Genomic DNA, 21,096 nt, shown 5'->3' with positions numbered 1-21,096 from the left:
CAAAGGAAATACCCAGTGGAACATGAAAAATTCACACCAGTAATATCCATAGTTTCAAAACCATAAGAACTTAAAGAGGAGACTGCAAGGCAACAGTAAAATTAAAAGTGAACTAGCAGAACTAGTAGTAGAATGAAAAAAATGGAATTGAACATAAAAGCAATATAATTGATGAAATCCACATTAAAGCTATACTCAAATAGAATAAGCAAGTGAACTGCAGCAAGAGACATAGTCCACAGTCTTGAGGAAATTAAAATGGAAAAGAATAAATCTATGAAAATATACAGGCATCTCCCTGGTGGTCCAGTGGTTAAGAATCCGCCTTCCTATGAAGGGGATGCGGGTTCAATCCCTGGTTGGGGAACTAAGATCCCACATGTTGTGGGGCAACTAAGCCCGCACACCACAACTACTGAGCCCGTGCGCCACAACTAGAAGGCTATGCAATGCAACTAAGAGCCCATGCGCCGCAATGAAAGATCCCATGTGCCGAAACTAAGACCTGACACAGCCATAAATAAATAAATATTAAAAAAATATATATATATATAAAGAACATAACAAATAAATGAAATGTTCAAAGATACAATGAAAATAAAAAACTTTCCTGAAATTAAAAAAAAAAAGAATTCTATGGATCATAAGTGTAACCCATGACAAGGAAAAAATAGATGCAGAATGGTCAATACCCAGACATTCAAAGTTACTAAAATATGAAGAATTAAGAATCATATGAAAAGATATACAATGGAGAAAAGACAGCCTCTTCAGTAAGTGGTGCTGGGAAAATTGGACAGCTACGTGTAAAAGAATGAAATTAGAACACTCCCTAACACCATACACAAAAATAAACTGAAAATGGATTCGAGACCTAAATGTAAGACCGGACACTATAAAACTCTTAGAGGAAAACATAGGAAGAACATTCTGACATAAATCACAGCAAGATCTTTTTTGATCCATCTCCTAGAGTCATGGAAATAAAAACAAAAATAAACAAATGGGACCTAATGAAACTTCAAAGCTTTTGCACAGCAAAGGAAACCATAAACAAGACGAAAAGACAACCCTCAGAATGGGAGAAAATATTTGCAAATGAATCAATGGACAAAGGATTAATCTCCAAAATATATAAACAGCTCATGCAGCTCAATATTAAAGAAACAAACAACCCAATCCAAAACTGGGCAGAAGACCTAAATAGACATTTCTCCAAAGAAGACATACAGATGGCCAAGAAGCACATGAAAAGCTGCTCAACATCACTAATTGTTAGAGAAATGCAAATCAAAACTACAATGAGGTATCACCTCACACCAGTCAGAATGGGCAGCATCAGAAAATCTACAAACAACAAATACTGGAGAGGGTGTGGAGAAAAGGGAACCCTCTTGCACTGTTGGTGGGAATGTAAATCGATACAGCCACTATGGAGAACAGTATGGAGGTTCCTTAAAAAATTAAAAATAGAATTACTATACGACCTAGCAATCCCACTACTGGGCATATACCCAGAGAAAACCATAATTCAAAAAGACACATGCACCCCAATGTTCATTGCAGCACTATTTACAATAGCCAGGTCATGGAAGCAACCTAAATGCCCATCGACAGATGAATGGATAAAGAAGTTGTACATATATATACAATGGAATATCAGCCATAAAAAGGAACGAAATTGAGTCATTTGTTGAGACGTGGATGGATCTAAGGACTGTCATACAGAGTGAAGTAAGAAAGAGAAAAACAAATATCGTATATTAACGCATGTATGTGGAACCTAGAAAAATGGTACAGATGAACCGGTTTGCAGGCAGGAGTTAAGACACAGATGTAGAGAACAAACGTGTGGACATGAAGGGGGGAAAACTGTGGTGTGGGGATGGTGGTGTGCTGAATTGGGCGATTGGGATTGACATGTATACACTGATGTGTATAAGACTGATGACTAATAAGAATCTGCAGTATAAAAAAAAAAAAAGAATCATATGAGTATCTATGCAGAAAAATCAAGTCACGTGAGAGGGAGAAAATCAGGTTGGCCATTTATACCTCTCAGGGTAATGCTTCAATGCCGAAAGACATTGGAGCAATTTCCTACAATTTCTGAGAAAAAGAAAGTGACCCAAGACCTTTATATTCTGCCAAACTGACTTTCAAAACTAAATGTAACAAACAGATCTTAGGCATGTACTTAGCTTATACTCTCTGGGAGAAACTATCAAATAACACAAATCGAGCTAATCAAGATAATATACACAGGAATGGACAAGCCATGGTAGAAAGACTGAGGTTAAGTATCAGGCCCATTTAAAAGTAGAATTAGGAATAAACAATTGTGCTTCTTTGGTCTTGGCCACAGAAAAGAGATGACAAAGGGAACACTGTCATTTGGAAAGCATCACAATGAGACGCAAACTGTGGCTCTAAGGCCTCCCACCTTCAGAAGCACACCTGTGACAAATGTGGCTGCCCTACCAGGCAGAAGAGGAAGTGTGCCTGGAGTGCCGAGGCTGAGGACAGAACACCACTGGAGCCGGGCAAGTGAAGCACCTACAGATTGTATCCTGAAGATTCAGGCATGGATTCTGGGGGAAACAACACCTAACCCAAGAGAGCCACTGGGGTAGGATCCAGTTCATCTTAGGGATTTCAGCCATTAGTCATGCAATAAATGCTCTGGTTTAAAAAAAATAGACAATTGTGGAAATTATAGAGCAAAATGAATTTTATAACTACTGATAGCAGTAAAAAAAAATACTTTTAATGATAATAAATACCTTATAAAACAGAGGTGGAGATGCTGGAAGCAGTATAAGTATTCTAATTGTTTCATGTTTCATAGCAGGGAGTTCATGGATGATGTAAAGTTAACACGTATGGTCTAAAATCAAACATCTAAATGCTCGTTATAGTTTTTCACACTTTCCCGTAATCACCGGTTATTGATTTTAGGGTTCTCTTTAAGAACTAATATCTCTTGTGATAAGAACACAGTCCTCTGAAGTTCTGTAATTCTTTCCATTAAAAAAAAGTTTCTTCTGTTAAATTCAAGTAGAATTAAAATTTTCATTTAAAATAAATGGACTACCACTCAGCAATGAAAAGGAATGAATCACTGCTGATTCATTTGTTCAACACGAACAAATCACAAAATTATTATTCTGTATGAAAGAACCCAGCACAAAAGAGTAATTATTGCATGATTTCATTTATATAAAAATCTAGAAGATTTAAACTATAGTGACTAAAAACATTTCAATGGTTGCTTCGGGCTGGGAGGAGAGAGAGGCATTGACTGCCCGGGGGCAAAAGGAATCCTTTGGGATGACAGAAGTGTTCTGTATCTTGAGTGTGGTAGTTCCCAGGTGTATGAATAGAATTCATAGAATTTTTATGAAAAACACATTAAAGGGATGCCACTTATTGTACATACATTATACTTCAATAAACTTAATTAAATAAAAACTCTAACCAAAAAAATAGCTTGGATAGTAAGATCCCATTTTTCTAAAATTGTTTCTGTTCTTCTCCCTTTATATATTCACAGAGGGCTACAATGAAGTTCATTAAATGTTAATGAAATGTCTATTTCTGAGTGATAGGATTTAAAGTGATTTTTTAATATTTATCTTTGGAATGTTTCCTATTGCTTGAATTTTTATAGTGGGCATGTGTAATTTTTACAACAACTATTGTCATTAATTTAAAATATAGGTAAGTCTATAATATTCCATTTGTTCTTCTGGGGAATTGTGCTGGACACGTGATGTAGAGACAGGTGCACAGAACAAGAGAGGAGGCCTCTGTCCCAGCCCCACTCCAGCTGGGCCCCCATCTGCTCAGCTGGTTTCACCTGCCCACAGAAAGAGTCTAACTTTGCTCCCCCCTCTACCAATAACAGGCCGTTTTTGTTCTCCTAGTGCCATGAAAATGGCAATAAAATATAAGTTCTGCGTAGCACACCAAAATAGAAATGGCTCCAATTCATCCTGATGAGGGCACTCAGGGGAGATGAGTTCTAGTCTCCAATGTGGTACATGCGACACCCATAAGAGAAGATTGCCAACATGTTTGTGGTTTGCTGGTGACCATACACAAGATATTTAATTTCTTCTTCATTTCTTCTTTGTATAATAAAAGGTCAGTGTGAAAAAGCATAAATAAAGTTCGTGAAGTGTTTTGAATAATAAAAGTGTTGTTATTTATGCTGAGCAATGCATTTTGTCATTCCGACAGTACGTTGTAGTATTAAAGTTTCTATTCTGACAAATTTGGCTAACAAGACGTTTCCACCTATTCATTAGGTTAAAGGGTGGATTTCTGACTAGTTTAGAATACAGATGGTTCTGTCCTCAAAGCAGGGAATCCAACTCTACTGGGACATAAAGATATTTTAGTTCAAAGCCTGATAATATACAAAACAAAATAAGTAACGTCCACAATATGACAAAACTGCTAGATAAATCATAAGGATTTCCCTTATGTAAAAAAATTAGTTTTAAGTGTAAATATTTTCTTTATACAATAAATAAATAAAAGAACTGTATTGTCTCTCAAAAAAAAATGTACTGAGACAACTGTATTGTCTCAAAAAAGAACATCTGATGGTTAAAATTTCATTTTTTTCAGCATTCAATTTGCCTGCTCATAAAATACTCTGTGATTGCATTTATTGCCTAGCGACTCTATTTACTACCCTTAAAAGTCTGCAATTAGCAGGTCGAATAGCACTGTAGACAGGTCCTCGCCAAGGTGGTACAGATTACTAAGATGCAATATTCCTTTTTAGAAAGAATAATAAGCCTTTATATAGCCATCAAAACCAGTTCAGACTGCAGAGTAAATAACATTAAAAAAATTAAGATGGAAAACAACAACTCTATTATAAACTCTCAAATCCCAGAAAGGAAAAACATATGAGCTACTAGGAGCCTTCCAAAGTTAAGCACTTAAACATTTGGCTGTAAAGGTTTAAAAATATATTTTGCATTAGTAGGTAAACGTAAAATTAAATGAATTATTTTTGATACTACCTGCCTGTGGTATATGTAATCAGTGGGATGAATGGAAAATTCTTACTCAAAAATACAAGACTGTCCCAACCAGTAAAACAAAGACTCATAACAAATTGGATAATAACAATTTACTCTTATCTTCCTGAACTACTTTCAATTCTACTCTTTCTAATTCTCATAGGACAGATATTATCATCCTTTTTATGATACTACTGCAGGCACAGGTCCTGGCTACACATGAGAATTATGAAAATTCTTATTAAAATGCAGATTCCTGGGTCCAATCCCCAGGGAGCCTGGTAAGCGCAGGATGAAGCCCAGGATGTGTTTTTTTTTTTTTTTGCGGTATGCGGGCCTCTCACTGTTGTGGCTTCTCCCGTTGCGGAGCACAGGCTCCGTACACGCAGGTTCAGTGGCCATGGCTCATGGGCCTAGCCGCTCCGTGGCATGTGGGATCTTCCCGGACCGGGGCACGAACCCGTGTCCCCTGCATCGGCAGGCGGACTCTCAACCACTGCGCCACCAGGGAAGCCCCCAGGATGTGTTTTTAAAAGCCCGCCCACCTCCGCCCTGTGAAATCGATCATTCTGACGCAGATGGTCTATGTCCCCCTGTCTGGATGCAGCCTGCAATCACAGGCTGTTGAAAACCTTTAAATCATGTGTTTATTTGTTTTGTTTTTCCACTTTTCTCCCTGGTTGCCCTGTCTTACAAGTTTTCCCACTTGGTTTTTGATTATCTAGAAGAATGTAGTGTTATCTTTCTAAACTTGGACATATTTCCATATACCCCCGCGTCCCCTGAGCCTAAAAAAAGATTATTATTGAAACTGAAAAAAGCTCCACTCTCCCGAGGGCTTATTTATCCTAACGAACTCGTATGATTCTAGACCGTTTCTCTGTCGAGACAAAACAGTATTCCCCTCCATCTACTAATGATTCATTCTGGGTTAGAATTTTCTCAAGATATATTTTTTTAAAGTATAACTAGATTATATTCATCACCTTTCTCACAAGCCTATATACCCCTCAAATAAAATCAGTAAAAAGAATAATGACTGCCTTCTACAGAAGGTTGGTAGTACATGATATTGCATAAATCAAAGTGAATTCAAGACCAAGCTTAAGCCACTTCCTGTGAAAAGCTTCCTGATCCCGCCCCTCTTCTCCCCTATGTCCTGCCCACTCCTGAATGTGACACCTCCCTCTGGAACTCTTGGGAGATTCACTCAGTGCCTCTGATGGCAGTTGTCCGATCTGTCTCACAGCCTGATTTCATGCCTACCCCCCAACTACCAAAGCTTGACTTTCTCAAAGATACAGACAGTGCCTTACAGTGCATACCACATGAATCAGAAAAGCAGTGGCTGTGTAGCCTCCTTTTCTCTTTACATTCATACATACCCAGGGTGCACAGAGCCCTCTCACATGCACCTTAAGCTTTTGCTTCTTTCTTCACAAACCCACAGAGATTCTGTGACTTTCCATGGCTCTTCTCTCCTCTATCTCAGCTACTTCCAACTTGGCTGTTCAAAAACTATTGCAATATAGCAATTTCTATCAATTGACTTCAATAAGGGTATATACTGTCAACCACCAGAACTCAAGGCCGTCCTCTTTCTAAGCATTTTCTGTGGGTTAGTGCTTTGATCCAGAGCTTGTGAGCTGCCCTAGAGAGAGAGAGAGACCCACGTACCTCGTCCTGCAGGAGAGTCTTACTGTACTCCAGGTGGTGCCTCTCCAAGATGGACGATCCATGAAGCCTTGCTAATGGAGATGTGGATCTAGGAGGAAAAGGATAATTTTAGCTATTTAAACATTACACATACGGTTACATGATGCAGAATCTTTACAATCTGAGGATTTTTTTTTCATTTCTTCCCTCTCCCCGAATGCCTGTGAAACAGTTGGAAGTAACATATTGGAAAAGAATCTTTAGATTTAGAACAGGAGAATACGCTCTTTTTAAAAAGTCCTTTAAAAAAAACAACAACCCTAATTTGTTAAATGCGTAAAATGATTGACTTGTTTAAACTATGAAGTTTGGTTCACTCCCTGCATCTAAAATTGTTAACTTCCCTGGAGCTTATGGAGGTGACTATGACTTACAGAACATGTAGCAAACTTGTTGAAGCCCATAGTTTATTTGCACAGAAAGTGTATATTAAGAATTTCCAGGAACCAAAATGAAAATGATGATAAAGTAACATTTCTTTTCTCCTCTAAGACAGTGACATAAATTTAAATTTCCCATTTGTTAGTGGTGAGGTCACAGCTTTATGTAAAGTGGGGACTTTGGTATCCTGTCTTTCTACAATTCTTCCTGTTCAAGGAAGGGGAAGCAACATTGAAAATAAAAAGGTGTGCACAGGGAACTCTGTTCAATATTCTATAATAACTAAATGGGAAAAAAACTTGAAAAAGAACAGATACATGTATATGTATAACTGAATCACTTTGTGGTACACCTGAAACTAACACAACATTGTAAATCACCTACACTCCAATATAAAATAAAAATTTTTTTTAAAAAGAAAATAAAAAGGTGAAAAGAAAAGATGGAGAGAAGCCGAGGTGAAAGGTCTAATAGATAATATGAAGACTTTGTTACAGAAATATGGAATAAATAATTTTAAGGAAGGGAGAAATCGGAAATATGGGTGGCAGTCTTAGTAGAGTTTCACTTAATTTCAGAAAGAACAGAACTTTAGGGAGGAGAGGAGTCATTAACAGGTCACTAACAGGTCTGGTAAACCAAGTATTCTAGTTAGGGAACAATCAGACTATGTCCGATCCGTTCTATAATTGATCATAATTTTAATACATATTCAAATACCTACACTGTGTCAGCACTGGAGATTTAAACAAATAAAAAAAGCTCAATTTCTGTTAGAAATGAGTGGTATCTTAGTTCCTTTAGGTTTAAAAACATTACTCAAGAAAGGTTACTGGGGAGCTAGATATTCAACCAGTCTCAAAATAACACCTCACAGATTACGTATTAGTACAAAGGAGAAAATGTACCTTTGCATAAAGAGATCTGCTGAATATTACTCATAAATAGTTTAACTTAACCTTGTAGTTAATGGAACAAATTGATATCATGAGCCTCCTGATGCAATGCACTGAGAAGGACACAACATCACCTACGTAGAATTCCCACCAAAAATGTTTACCCTGAATCTAGTAATCAGAAAACTGGACAAATCCAAATTGAGGGATATTATGCAAAACAACTGGTCTAGAATCTTCAAAAATATCAACATTCTGAAAGATCCAAAAAAGTTAAGGAACAATTCTAGATTAAAGGAGATTCAAGATATTTGACGACTAAATGCAGTGTGTGAGCCTTGATTGGACCCAAAACAGAGAAGAAAAGATAGTTATAAAGGACATTATTGGGGAAATTGGAATAAACATTCTATACTAGATAACAGTATTGTACCAATGTTAAATTTCTTGAGAGCGATCGTTATACTGTGTTTATATAAACAAATGTCCTCCACGTTCCCAGGAAATATGTGCTGAAATATTTTCGGGTTAAATGTCATGCATGAGGCCTGCAACTATCTCACAAATGGTTTAGTAAAAAAAAAAAGAAAAAATTATTTTTTATACACACACATCTGTTAACCCAGTTGAGTAACATCCCAACTTCCTGAAGGAATCTGAAGATGCGGGGTGGGTGTGGGCGACTATTGTCGGTATATTCTGGGAAATTTTGCGGTGGTAAAGATGATTGAAGACTGGATACAAGTACATTTTACCCTAAAATTTAAGTAGAAAATGGTATAATCTGTAGATGACAGAACAGGGAGATTGACGTTAATCTATGAAACAGTTTAAACTGCTTCAGAGTTTGTAAGCACTTACAATATAACTACTAGGAAATTCCAGAGAAGGTTTAGAAAGAGAAAATGATGCTGAATTGATCTCATGAACACTTTTGTGATATGGTTTGTGAGAGGGGAAGGCCAGAAACAGTGTGTGTCTGGATTTCAGCAAGACAGCTGAGAAGAAGCTTCAAGATGTGTTCTGTATGAGCTGGAATATTGAGTGTGGACAAATACTGAACAGCACCACCCAGTGAGTGCTGCTTAATTAACTGTCTTCCCCAGGGATAGGTTTCTAGCCCCAAGTCTCAGAACTCTGCCCTGGTTTTGTCCTGATGCACAGTTTTATCAATGACTTGAATGAATATTGATGGCAATCATGACTATCTAATTTTCAGATGATAAAAAAGCTGGAAAAAATATCGAATCCATTGGCTGACAGACTGCTTTAAAAGGCAATTTCAATTAAGAGTGGAATAAAGAATCAGATTAACACAGCAAAGGAAACCATAAGTGAAGTGAAAAGACAACCTACAGAATGGGAGAAAATATTTGCAAACAATGTGACTGCCAAGCGATTAATTTCCAAAATATACAAACAGCTCAATATAAAAAAAACAAACTAATGACCCAATCAAAAAATGGGCAGAAGACCTAAACAGACATCTCTCCAAAGAAGACATACAGATGGCCAACAGGCACATGAAAAGATGCTCAACATTGCTAATTATTAGAGAAATGCAAATCAAAACGACAATGAGGTATCACCTCACACCAGTCAGAATGGCCATCATTAAAAAAATCTACAAATAATAAATGCTGGAGAGGGTGTGGAGAAAAGCAAACCCTCCTGCAGTGTTGGTGGGAATGAATGTAAGTTGGTGCAGTCACTATGGAAAACAGTATGGAGGTTCCTTATAAAACTAAAAATAGAGTTACTATGTGATTCAGCAATACCACTCCTGGGCATATATCAGGAAAAGACAAAAACTCTAATTCAGAAAGATACATGCACCCCAATGTTCATAGCAGCATTATTTACAATAGCCAGGACAAGGAAGCAAACTAAATGTCCATCGACAGATGAACGGATACAGAAGATGTGGTGTATATATATATGGTATATATACCATACAGAAAATGTGGGAGATATATATATGTGTGTGTGTATATATATATATATGTGTGTGTGTGTGTGTGTGTATATATATATATATATATATATATATGATGGAATATTACTCAGCCATATAAAAGAATGAAATAATGCTATTTGCAGCAACATGGAAAGACCTAGAGATTATCATATTAAGTGAAGTAAGTCAAAGACAAATATTATATGATATCACTTATATGTAGAATCTCAAAAAATCATACTCATGAACTTATTTACAAAACAGAAATAGACTCACAGACATAGACAACAAACTTAGGTTACCAAAGTGGAAAGAGGGAGGGAGGGATAAATTAGGAGTTTGGGATTAACACACACACACCACCACATATAAAACAGATAAACATCAAGGACCTACTGTATAGCACAGAGAACTATATTCAATATCTTATAATAACCTTTAATGGAAGAGAATCTGAAAAAGATAGATTATATATATACATATATATGTATATATAAAAAACTGAATCACTTTGCTGTACACCGGAAACTAACACAATGCTGTAAATCAACTAAACTTCAATTTTAAAAAAAGAACCAAATTAAGAAGATGAAATTTAATTAGGATTAAATATAATCATGGATCATAAATATAAACATGGATCATGTTTGGATTATTATGTCAAACCCCAAGACCCACATTTTTTTTTTTAACATCTTTATTGGGGTATAATTGCTTTACAATGGTGTGTTAGTTTCTGCTTTATAACAAAGTGAATCTTTGTAACAAAGTTATACATATACATATGTTCCCATATCTCTTCCCTCTTGCGTCTCCCTCCCTCCCACCCTCCCTATCCCACACCTCCAGGCGGTCACAAAGCACCGAGCTGATCTCCCTGTGCTACGCAGCTGCTTCCCACTAGCTATCTACCTTACGTTTGGTAGTGTACATATGTCCATGCCTCTCTCTCGCTTTGTCACAGCTTACCCTTCCCCCTCCCCATATCCTCAAGTCCGTTCTCTAGTAGGTCTGGGTCTTTATTCCTGTCTTACCCCTAGGTTCTTCATGACATTTTTTTCCCTTAAATTCCATATATATGTGTTAGCATACGGTATTTGCCAAGACCCACATTTAAGGAATGACATAAAAACACTGGAGTGGGTTCACAAAAGAATAACAGATAAAATTATATGTATAGAAAATATTATATGAGAAATGATTAAAACAAAAGTTCAACCAGGTATATTCAGCCAGGAAAAGAGGAGGGGAAAATAATAATTCTCTTTGATATAAGAAGGAATAGCCTGTGGATGAGAAATTATACATATTCTAACAGCTTCAGAGACTTGAACTAGGACTAACAGAAGTTATAAGGAGACCAATTTCAATTTGGTATCATGAAGAACATTCAGCCATTAGAATCATTCAAAAATATGAGTCCCTTATGAGCCATTATAAAAAATAATGGAATGTAGACTAGAGAACTCAGGAAGAAATACAGTAGGAAAGAGGCCTGCGTTGAATGTGGGGCGGAGGAGGATGAGATAAATGCTAAAGTTCCTCAGATTTTTTTGCTGATAACCACATCTCATCAGACACAAAACGGAGGTGAGTAAAGGAGACTGAAAGATGAGAGAACTGAAAAACTAACCAAGAAAAGGGGGATGAAAGGAACAAAGAAATCTATGAACCTATGAAAGAATGAAGCAGAAAACAAAATGGCCAGAAAAGTGAACAAAGAGAACAAAAGAACTCAAGGGAATAATAAAAATTTGAAAATGGCAGGGTTTCTAGGGCATTGCCAGAGGGCATAGCCTAAAGATGGGAGATAAGGATGAAAACCAGAACCCAGGGCGTTGGACATTCTGGAGACAAGAAATCAGACCAAGGACACAAGGTCAAGCCAGGAAGCTGTGTCCCAACAGCTTCAGCTTACACTGCACAGTAGCCTGATCGGTACCACCAATATGAGAATAATAATTCAGTCTTATTCAATCTTCTGTTAACTGTTTTTACCAGTGTAATGTCTCCAGATCTTTGTGGACTCCTGAGCAATTCCCCCAGCACAGTAAGGGCACATAAGGAGATTCATCAAGTAAGACAGAAATAAAGACACACACCTACTAGAGAATGGACTTGAGGATATGGGGAGGGGGAAGGGTAAGCTGTGACAATGCGAGAGAGTGGCATGGACATATATACACTACCAAACGTAAAACAGATAGCTAGTGGGAAGCAGCCGCATAGCACAGGGAGATCAGCTCGGTGCTTTGTGACCGCCTGGAGGGGTGGGATAGGGACGGTGGGAGGGAGGGAGACGCAAGAGGGAAGAGATATGGGAACATATGTATATGTATAACTGATTCACTTTGTTATAAAGCAGAAACTAACACACCATTGTAAAGCAATTATACTCCAATAAAGATATCAAAAATAAAATAAATAAAATAAAATGGATAACTGGGACTTCCCTGGTGGTCCAGTGGTTAGGATTCCATGCTTCCACTACAGCGGGACACAGGTAAGAATCAATACATGTATATGTATAACTGAACCACTTTGCTGTACACCTGAAACTATCACAACATTATTAATCAACTATACTCCAATATAAAATAAAAAGGTAAACAAAAAAAATAAAGGGCTGGAACTCTCAAGACGAAGACGTTGCTTACCCGGAACCCAGAATGGAGATTCCCTTTTCAAGGCAAAGCCTGATTGGTAGAGTTGCTGAAGGTGAAAAGTCACTGCTCACGAGGTGCATTTCATTCACTGAGTAAATTTCTTCAGCATCTACTATGTTTCACATATACAATTTCATGTGATTCTCACAGCAGTCTTAAGAGGTCAATATTATACCCATTTTACAGTTAAGAAACAGAATCTCAAATAGATTAAATGATTTGCCCAAGATCCCTCAACTGGGAAGTATCTGGATCCCATAAAACCAGACTCCAAAGCTCATTCTCTCTAAATTGTCTCACTCCCTCTGGTACCTCTGGAGAGGGGTAGGTCATGTGTCACAGATGAAGATACAGTGTGGCCAAGGCAGACAGAGCTTCTTAAATGTCACTATCAAGGAGTTAGGCTGGCTATGGCATTGCTGATGAATTTTGAAAAGTGCCAATGACACAATAACAGTAATAATAATAATACTTAATAATTATTAACTGCCAAGAGCCAACCATGAGCTGAGTGCCTTATATATATCTCATTTAATCTTTACAACGACCTTAAGTGTTAGGTACCATTACTATAATTATTATTTTCCCGATGAGGAACTCGAAGCTTAGAAAGTTTAAATAACTTGTGAACCCAATAAATCCAAATCTGTCTGAGCTGAGGGCCTGTACCCTTATAATTGCACTTCTTTTCTTGGTCAAGAGAGGAAGATGGTGATGATGTTAAGATGCAAGGTCAGCTGAAGGTCAGTTGGTGGAAGTACAAGGACCAGGGACGTGAGAGTAGTCAGCCCAGGAAGAAATGTTCTCTAGCTTGAGCTGGTGGGGTGCTACCCAGGTGTGTACAGGTGTAAGCCAAAGATCAATGCGTTCTAATGTATGAATTCAATACTTTGATGAAACAAAGTTGAAAAAAGAAGGAGTGAAGGCGTTTACAAATAAGGGGGGGGCACCAGAACACGCTGATGTGGCCACACGTGTTCACTTACTTCATCTGATACAAGTTGTTGGTGCCTCTGTGGTCAATGTCATGGCAGAAGGCAGCAGCAAGCATGGCAAAGGCTTCAAGATCTGTGTAGTATTTCTTCAGTCTTCCTGTCTAAAAAAACAGACGTACATATTTACTTGGATTAATGCACCTCCGCAGCATGTGCAGTGAGGCCGGCCTGCAATGGAGAAGGGGGTCTGCTGTGTTTTTAGAGCAAGCTGGCTTTATTTCTTGAGGACTGTAGCTCATTCTGGGCCGTTACAAACCCAGCAGGTAACTGAATTTTCCTTTATGGATATAAGGACACGAGTGTCAGAGTGATAATTCAGCCAAACGCCCAGGGATACCCACGTACCCTGGCATCATCTCCAGGGGGGTTGGGGGTTTATGGGACTGTATCCATGAATTCCAAAATTACTGATCTAAAGTGATGGACTGGATCCATTTCTCACCACACTCAGGAGGGAGATGCACAGGTTTATGATGATTCACAGGCTCTGTACCTACCATCAGCAAAGTGAACATCGTCTGCCCCACATTGAACCCGTGTCGCCAGTTGTGGTAAGTGACGGCACGGTATCCCTTCCTCACCGTGTACATCCATCTGGTGAGAACCTGCCACCAAAGAAGACAACACCACTCAGACTTTGGAGTAGAATTCTAAAGGTAAGAAGGTCTGTGACAACCTTATCTGAAAAGATAGGTTGGCCTTGTTTACAGGGTTTAAGTGGACAAACTGACGAAGTTAATGATAATTTAAAATCCACACTGCAGGGAATCTTCTGAACCACAGGAAATTTTAGTGGAGTTCAGCCACAGAATCACAGCATTTTAAATTAAATACCATCTGACCTCTACAGGTACTTTGAATTTCTCCACCACATTTATTTCAAGAAACAGCCGAAGTCCACACTTAATCAGTTCGTGCTCTGTGATGGGGAAGTCGCTGAAGCGGAATTCATACAGGTCTACGGCCTGTGGGTCTGGTAGGTCCTCTTTCTGTTGAAACAAGGACCAAGTGTTCCAGATTACATTCATTTATTTCCTTTTAGTCTGATATACCCGACATTGGACATAAAACAAAATTACAATAAAAGGATGCCACATGCAATTCACTGAGTCTCTACTTGCCCAATACTGGGTTATGCCTTATTATCCTAACAAACCTACACAATGATCCTCAGTTTCCAGATGGTGAAACTAAGGCCCAGCTATACTGAGAAGCTTTCTAAGTGATGGCATTCAATTCTAAATCAGGCCCCAGTGGCTATTTTCTTTCTTTGATGCAAGATAAAATGTTTACTTGCAGCAGCCTAACCCATTTTCAATACTCAACTTTTTTCCATTCCAGAAATATTCAGTAAACAGTAAATGATGGCTTAATTCGATTCTATCGTATTATCTTTACCTATTCAGTGATGCTTTCCTACTCGTCTGTGGGCTCCATAAGGATGGGATCTGGTCTGTTTTATTTGCTGTGGTATCTCAGAACCTGTAGGGCCTTTCCCATGGAGGTGCTTGGTAAATGTTTGTTGAGTGAATGAATGAATGAATGCCCCGCAGTGTACTGGTACACTTGCAGACATCTAATTTAACCCACCCCCCTGTCAGGATTTAGGACTAGGTGAAAAAACAGTGAATTAGCCCCATGAATATTGACATGGCTTGGGAGATAAAAATATGCATTTTGGCCTTAAGGAATTTAACTTACTAAAATGGTTATAAAATACAAACCAGTGAAAGCTGAGAGCTTAGAACATTCCCAGAGCACAGAGTCAGTGCCAGGGCTGGGAGAAATTGCAGGCAGGCTGAGCGAACTGAAGGAGGAGAGACTCTGGAGGGCTGTGTATTCAGCTGATCTGGTAGAAGGCAGGTCAGAGACAGTCCCACGGGAGGAGAGAAGCAGGCGAGGGCTGTGTGGGTCCAGCAGATGCAGGAGCAATTCAGTTCAGTGGGTATTTACTGAGCCCATTATAAATCCTTAATACTGTGCTAAGATCACGTCCCTCAGTAAGTTCAAGGTTTCCCAGAGAATGATTCATGCTCTATTTGTACAAAAGTCAACACCAAATGGTATATGGCTCTTTTAAGTACAATTATGGTTTCTGTTCCCCTAACCCCCGAGTCTGGGCTGGCCCCTCAAACCCTTGCCCTTCTCTTCAGGGAACTTCCTGGTCCTCCTGTGCCCCCTTCTCCTCAAGGCCACTCTCAGACTGTCGCTTTAGGCAGAGATCTCTCTCCTACAAAGCTATGGCTTGGAGCCAGGAGACTAGCATTCAGTTCTGGGTTGGTATTAGCTATTGGGTTGGCCAAAAGGTTCGTTTGGGTTTTTCCATAAGATGCTACCCAATATGTCAATGTTCTCATCTGTGAAATGGGAGTGACAAGAGTAACATTTTTGTCTTTGTTGTTCTAATGAAAAGGCAGTGCCAATTTCATTTGCATGTGTGTCAAAGAAAGTGAGAGGGGGATTCAACCCATGGCCCCTAGTAACACTTCACAAAACTCCTTTCTCACAGGATCTCCTGCGTCCTCTGCCAAAGCCTTCTCATCACTTTCTCTCTCTCCAGACCCTCCCAGATTCCTTGCCCAAAGGGGCTCTTTTTCTGCATTCATTTTTATTCATTCAACAAACATTTACTGGTTCCTATCTGTGTTGTAGGCATTATGGATAAAGCAATGAAGAAAGCAGGCATTGTCACTGCCCCTGAAACACACATTCTCGTGGGGAGAGACAAAAAATAAGCACATCTTTTAAAAAATCAGACTAAGAATTACGGGGTACGGTGGGGGGTGCCCAATGCCCAGAACCTCCCTGCTGGAGGTCGCCTCAGTCCTGCTGTCCCCAGAGTATTATGTAAAGATCAAACGTGAAAATGCTTTTTAACGCGTTATCAGGTCAGTCACACTAAAGCGTAAACGCGCATTTCAGCAGGAAACAAAGTAAGAAGTTCTCAGAATTAGGACTCCCAGTCCCCATTTACAGTTACAGGTGAACCGATAAAACAATACTACAATATGGCAATCACAGGTTTTGAAAACCAGCAGTCATGCAGCAGTGATACAGAGAGACTGATAGAAATAAAGGCTTTTGATTCATCTGATAAGTAGGAACTCAGGCCCCAAAGGCTGGTCTTCCCCTCCCTGAAGGAACCCACAGCTGAGGTGGAATGAGAGTGGGGAGGCTGCTGCCACCCCACATGCCATAACATGGCGCCAGCCACCTGCTGCATCCCAGCTGGCTGACTCCCTCTGCTCCGGGAAGAAGCTCCTGGGTATCTGATCAGGTCCCTTCGCAGGTTCCAGTGTGCCAGGCTGCCATGGTCTCGTCCCACCGCCCTGCCAGGCCTCACGGGCTGCTCCCCTCTTCCGCTCACTGGGGCTCCAGCCATACCCAGCTGTCTTCGGTCTCCTGTGTCCCCACGCCCTGGTCTGCACTGTCCTGCTTCCCCCTCCCATCTCCAGCCATCTCCAAGCCCCCATTGTCAATCTCTGCCCAGCCGATTCCTGCTTTCCCTGCAGGCCTCCATGCCATGGCCTCATCTCGCAGTTTATCATCTTCTGTGAGTAGAATCAGGCCCTTATCCTCCCCAGGGCCCTTGGTGCTCACACCCTGTGAACCCATTCATTCAAGGCAGTGTCACTGCTTGTATTTTTTGTCTCCCTAATAAACAGGCGGCTTCTTGAACCAGGTGAAAACCAGACCACACTATCTTTTGCCCTCGAGGCTTAACGGTTCCTTGTATCATAGGACATTTCAGTAATTACTGAATGAATGAAAAACAAAATGGAATGAAGGAGGACTGAATGAGGTACTTCTCTGGGACGCCCTGTCCTCATCTCCCATGGTCTGGTAAATGTGAGCTGCAGGGCATCCGCGAGTGAACTGAAATGTCCTGGGAAGCAGAGGGGAAGATGGGACAACGACTTTCCCTACTTCCTTTGCCCAAGTCACTGCACTGCTACCTCAGTGCTTCCCAGCCCAGCAACGTGTACCTGCTGTTATACCTATAAAAGAGGACCACACCTTCCCTGAACTGAGAGTTAAAATGCATCCCTGCAGAAAATCATGGTTAAGTGGAGATGCATAAATATTTATGTAGCTTGGAAATTATGCCAATAGTTTTGGAGAACGCCTCTGAAATATGGTTGTTTCTTGAGTTAAGTTTTATGCGGCAATGATTTGGGATGAGCTTAAAGCACATTTTACATTCAAAATAGGCCGTTTTATTGTAAAGCTACTGGTTCTTTGCCCATTTTATTGCTCCTCCATCATAAGACCCTTCCTCCTCTAAATGGAGAACTAGAAAATTTCCAACATGTCATGGATGTCAATTAAAGCTTTTTTTTACAAGAAGATAAGTTTTGTTGGGGGTAAATGAGGAGAAGGAGTCATCTTCTGGGCCAAGTGTGAGAGGAAAGTGCTCAGAGGTAAAGCCAAAGAGAGTGACAGGAGGAGGAAGAGCCTCAAGTGACATGAAGACATAAAAGTGGGAGCAGATCCCTCAAAAAGGGGTCACAGGCCACTGGCTCTGTGGTGGTACAGCCAAGGGCCAGGATGGGAGGACAGATAAAAATGGGAATGTGGAAGGTGAGATATTCAGTAATCTTAGTTCAGAAAGAAGAACATATGTCATGGATTGGAAAGGGGCAGTGGAAAACAGGATGAGGTAGTTAGGGAGGGAAATAAGTGTGATATTATTTCAATTTCGAGCAGATTGTATTCAAGCCTCTGAAATTCAAGGTCTAGGGGCCTTGGTAATCCCAGGTTCTTAATTGGGATCCCAGAAGGGCCACGCTCTAGAAATAAGGGCTCTACCCTAGTAGCAAGAGCAAAACTGAAATAGACCACCCCTAACAAAATCTAAAACCAACTCCTTCACCTGCCAGAAGAAATTCTAACCCTTTGAACAGAAAGATAATATCACCCAGAGCCCCTACAAATCCTAACCCACAGTGTCTGGTTTTCAATTTAAAAACTATGAAGTATGCTTTAAAATGATCAAATGACTAAAACCCAAGAGTAAAAATAGACAGTAGAACCAGACACATAGGTGATTCAGGTATCTAGATGGAGAATTCAAAATCACTATGTGAATAAATTTAAGAAGATAGATAAAGTAGATTAAATGATGGAAAGGTTTTTTTTGTTTTGTTTTGGTTTTTTTTTTTGCGGTACGCGGGCCTCTCACTGTTGTGGCCTCTCCCGCTGCGGAGCACAGGCTCCGGACGCACAGGCTCAGTGGCCATGGCTCACGGGCCCAGCCGCTCCGCGGCATGTGGGATCTTCCCGGGCCGGGGCACGAACCCATGTCCCCTGCATTGGCAGGCAGACTCTCAACCACTGCACCACCAGGGAAGCCCTAAATGATGGAAAGTTTTAGCACAGAGTTGCAATCTTTAAAAAAAAGAATTAAATATACATTCTAGAACTGAAAAAGATAATCTCTGAAATTAGAAACTTACTGGATGGGTTTAACAGTTGATTGTAGAACATGTGTTTGGGTGGGTTTAAACAGTAGACACAACAAAATACAAGCTTAATGACTAGAAGAGAAGTTATTTCAACTAGATATAATAGGGGTGACCCAATGGCAACAATAGAACTGCATTCCTCCAGGATCCAGAAGAGAAGCTAGCAATGGCAGATGACAATGGTGCCTCCAAGGGTCTATCTACATTCTACTGTAATTCTGCCATGTCTTCCAGGGTGGCCATGCTGTAATCCAGAGCTATTAAAATAAACCAGGCCATGCTACCCCTAGAGTCTGTGCCTGCATTCCCTTATGCAGTAATCTAGTTTAACTATGATTCTAAATTACCTTTGTGGATTGTACTGTAGGGGACAAACAGAAAGAAAAGCAAGGACCCAGAAGATCACTCTGTAGAAGAAATCTCTTTCCTTTTTAGCTTTGAAAGGTGCCAGAGAAGAGGAAACTCAACACTAACTTGAAAAATGAGAACAAGTGTCCTACTATATTTTATTTAAAAGGCATTAAGGATAGAAGTAAAACACTTACCAAAATTGTGACAAGTTGGTTTTCTTCACAGTCTTCAATTACATCTATATTTAACTTCTCTTTAAATTTCTAAAATGTAAAAGCAAAGGAGGTGTGAAATTGCTATAAAGTTGATTTCTATCTGATTCCTTTACTCTTAAAATCAGTTAGAATAAACTATGTTGTAATGAGTTCCATGAAAGATGCATTCTGGATACAAAGAAGATCTATAGCACTTGATTATTTAGAATTTTCTCTAAAAATTAATTAATCTCTCTTTTCTCCCCAAAATGTAACAGTAGCTGTCTCAAAAAAAGAGAGAGAGAGGGAGAGGGTGAGGGAGACGTCGGTTGTTTGCATGTAGGCGAGAAAAATGAATGGCTTACATCTGTTTTTATTTAGTTTATAGCAAGTTCCCTTTATTCTCCCCAGACATTTTCATCTTCAACATCTCAAACTCTCAAATCAAATTTCTTTTAAGTCTCAAACCACCCAGCAAAACCAAAACCAACCAACCAACCAAGCCAACAAACAAAAACACCCCAGGAAAACTACATCCACACACACTCTGAAAGCTTTTGAAATAAAGGAATAGAGACAGTGGGTGTGTTATATTTTCCCTTCATCTGGTGGTGATTAGAACACTGTTAGCGAATATCTACTTGCTCTCCAATCATCCATGATGCTGATCTTGGTCATGTTTGTACCTTGAAAATTTTAGTGAATTTGATGTGAGGAAAGAATTGAAACGAGCTTGCACAGCTGGGCTTGCTCTCTTGTACTTGTCATCACCATGAGAAGAACATCTATCAGGTAGCTGCTGATCAAGGATGATAGACGCAGAAAGCAAACCAGACACACAGCTTGGAGCCCAGCCCAACCAAGATTAGTTGAAATCTGGTCAACCCACAAACTCATAAGTGAGAAATAAATGCTTATTGTCATACACCACTGAGAGGTTATGGTTGTTATACAGCATTATACGGCAACAGCTGACATTTCGCTCCCTAGAAAAATTTTTTTCCTTGCTAACACTCTTGAATCTAGACCTCGCTACTCCAGCTCCTACAGAGCTATTTTTAACAAAGTGCTATTCCAACCAAGCAGCCTGGAAAGTCAGTAAGGCTCTGTGTACTGTGGACCACTCAAGTTCCCCCCAACCCCTCCTTCTTTGTTTCTCCCCTCCTTAGCCCGGGACTAAACCTATTCTCATTTGTCAGACCTCCGGGTAATTAGGCGAATTCCAGAGGCCGTGGTTAGATAGCATCTAATGTCACAGGACGAATTCCTCACTTACCAAAATGGACTTGATTTCATCAGGAGTAGCTTTGGTGTGGTTCATGAGCATTTCCTGGGCTATGTCCTTTCTGTTTACTAGTTTATTCATTTTCTCATAGGTGTCAGTATTTAAAAGAGACCATCCAAGAAATTGTGTGAGAGTCTGAAATAGATAGAAT

The 21,096-nt window shown here is 39.6% G+C and overlaps 1 protein-coding gene across 1 annotated transcript in view; it reads right to left on the bottom strand.

The window, feature by feature from the left end:
• Positions 1-21,096, bottom strand: part of PDE6C (phosphodiesterase 6C) — a gene marked incomplete at its 5' end in the record, with an annotated part of 58,978 nt that overhangs the window by 13,519 nt on the left and 24,363 nt on the right. The window contains 6 exons of the mRNA XM_082674054.1: positions 6,717-6,804; positions 13,642-13,751; positions 14,148-14,255; positions 14,493-14,639; positions 19,661-19,729; positions 20,937-21,080. Coding sequence (XP_082530180.1) covers positions 6,717-6,804; positions 13,642-13,751; positions 14,148-14,255; positions 14,493-14,639; positions 19,661-19,729; positions 20,937-21,080 — 666 coding nt within the window. The remainder of the gene's footprint in view (positions 1-6,716; positions 6,805-13,641; positions 13,752-14,147; positions 14,256-14,492; positions 14,640-19,660; positions 19,730-20,936; positions 21,081-21,096) is intronic.

Source organism: Grampus griseus (genome assembly GCF_964374135.1).
Source record: "Grampus griseus genome assembly, chromosome: 16".
NCBI classification, from domain to species: domain Eukaryota; kingdom Metazoa; phylum Chordata; class Mammalia; order Artiodactyla; family Delphinidae; genus Grampus; species Grampus griseus.
Note: the sequence above shows the minus strand (reverse complement) of the source record. Positions and strands in the feature narration are given on the sequence as shown.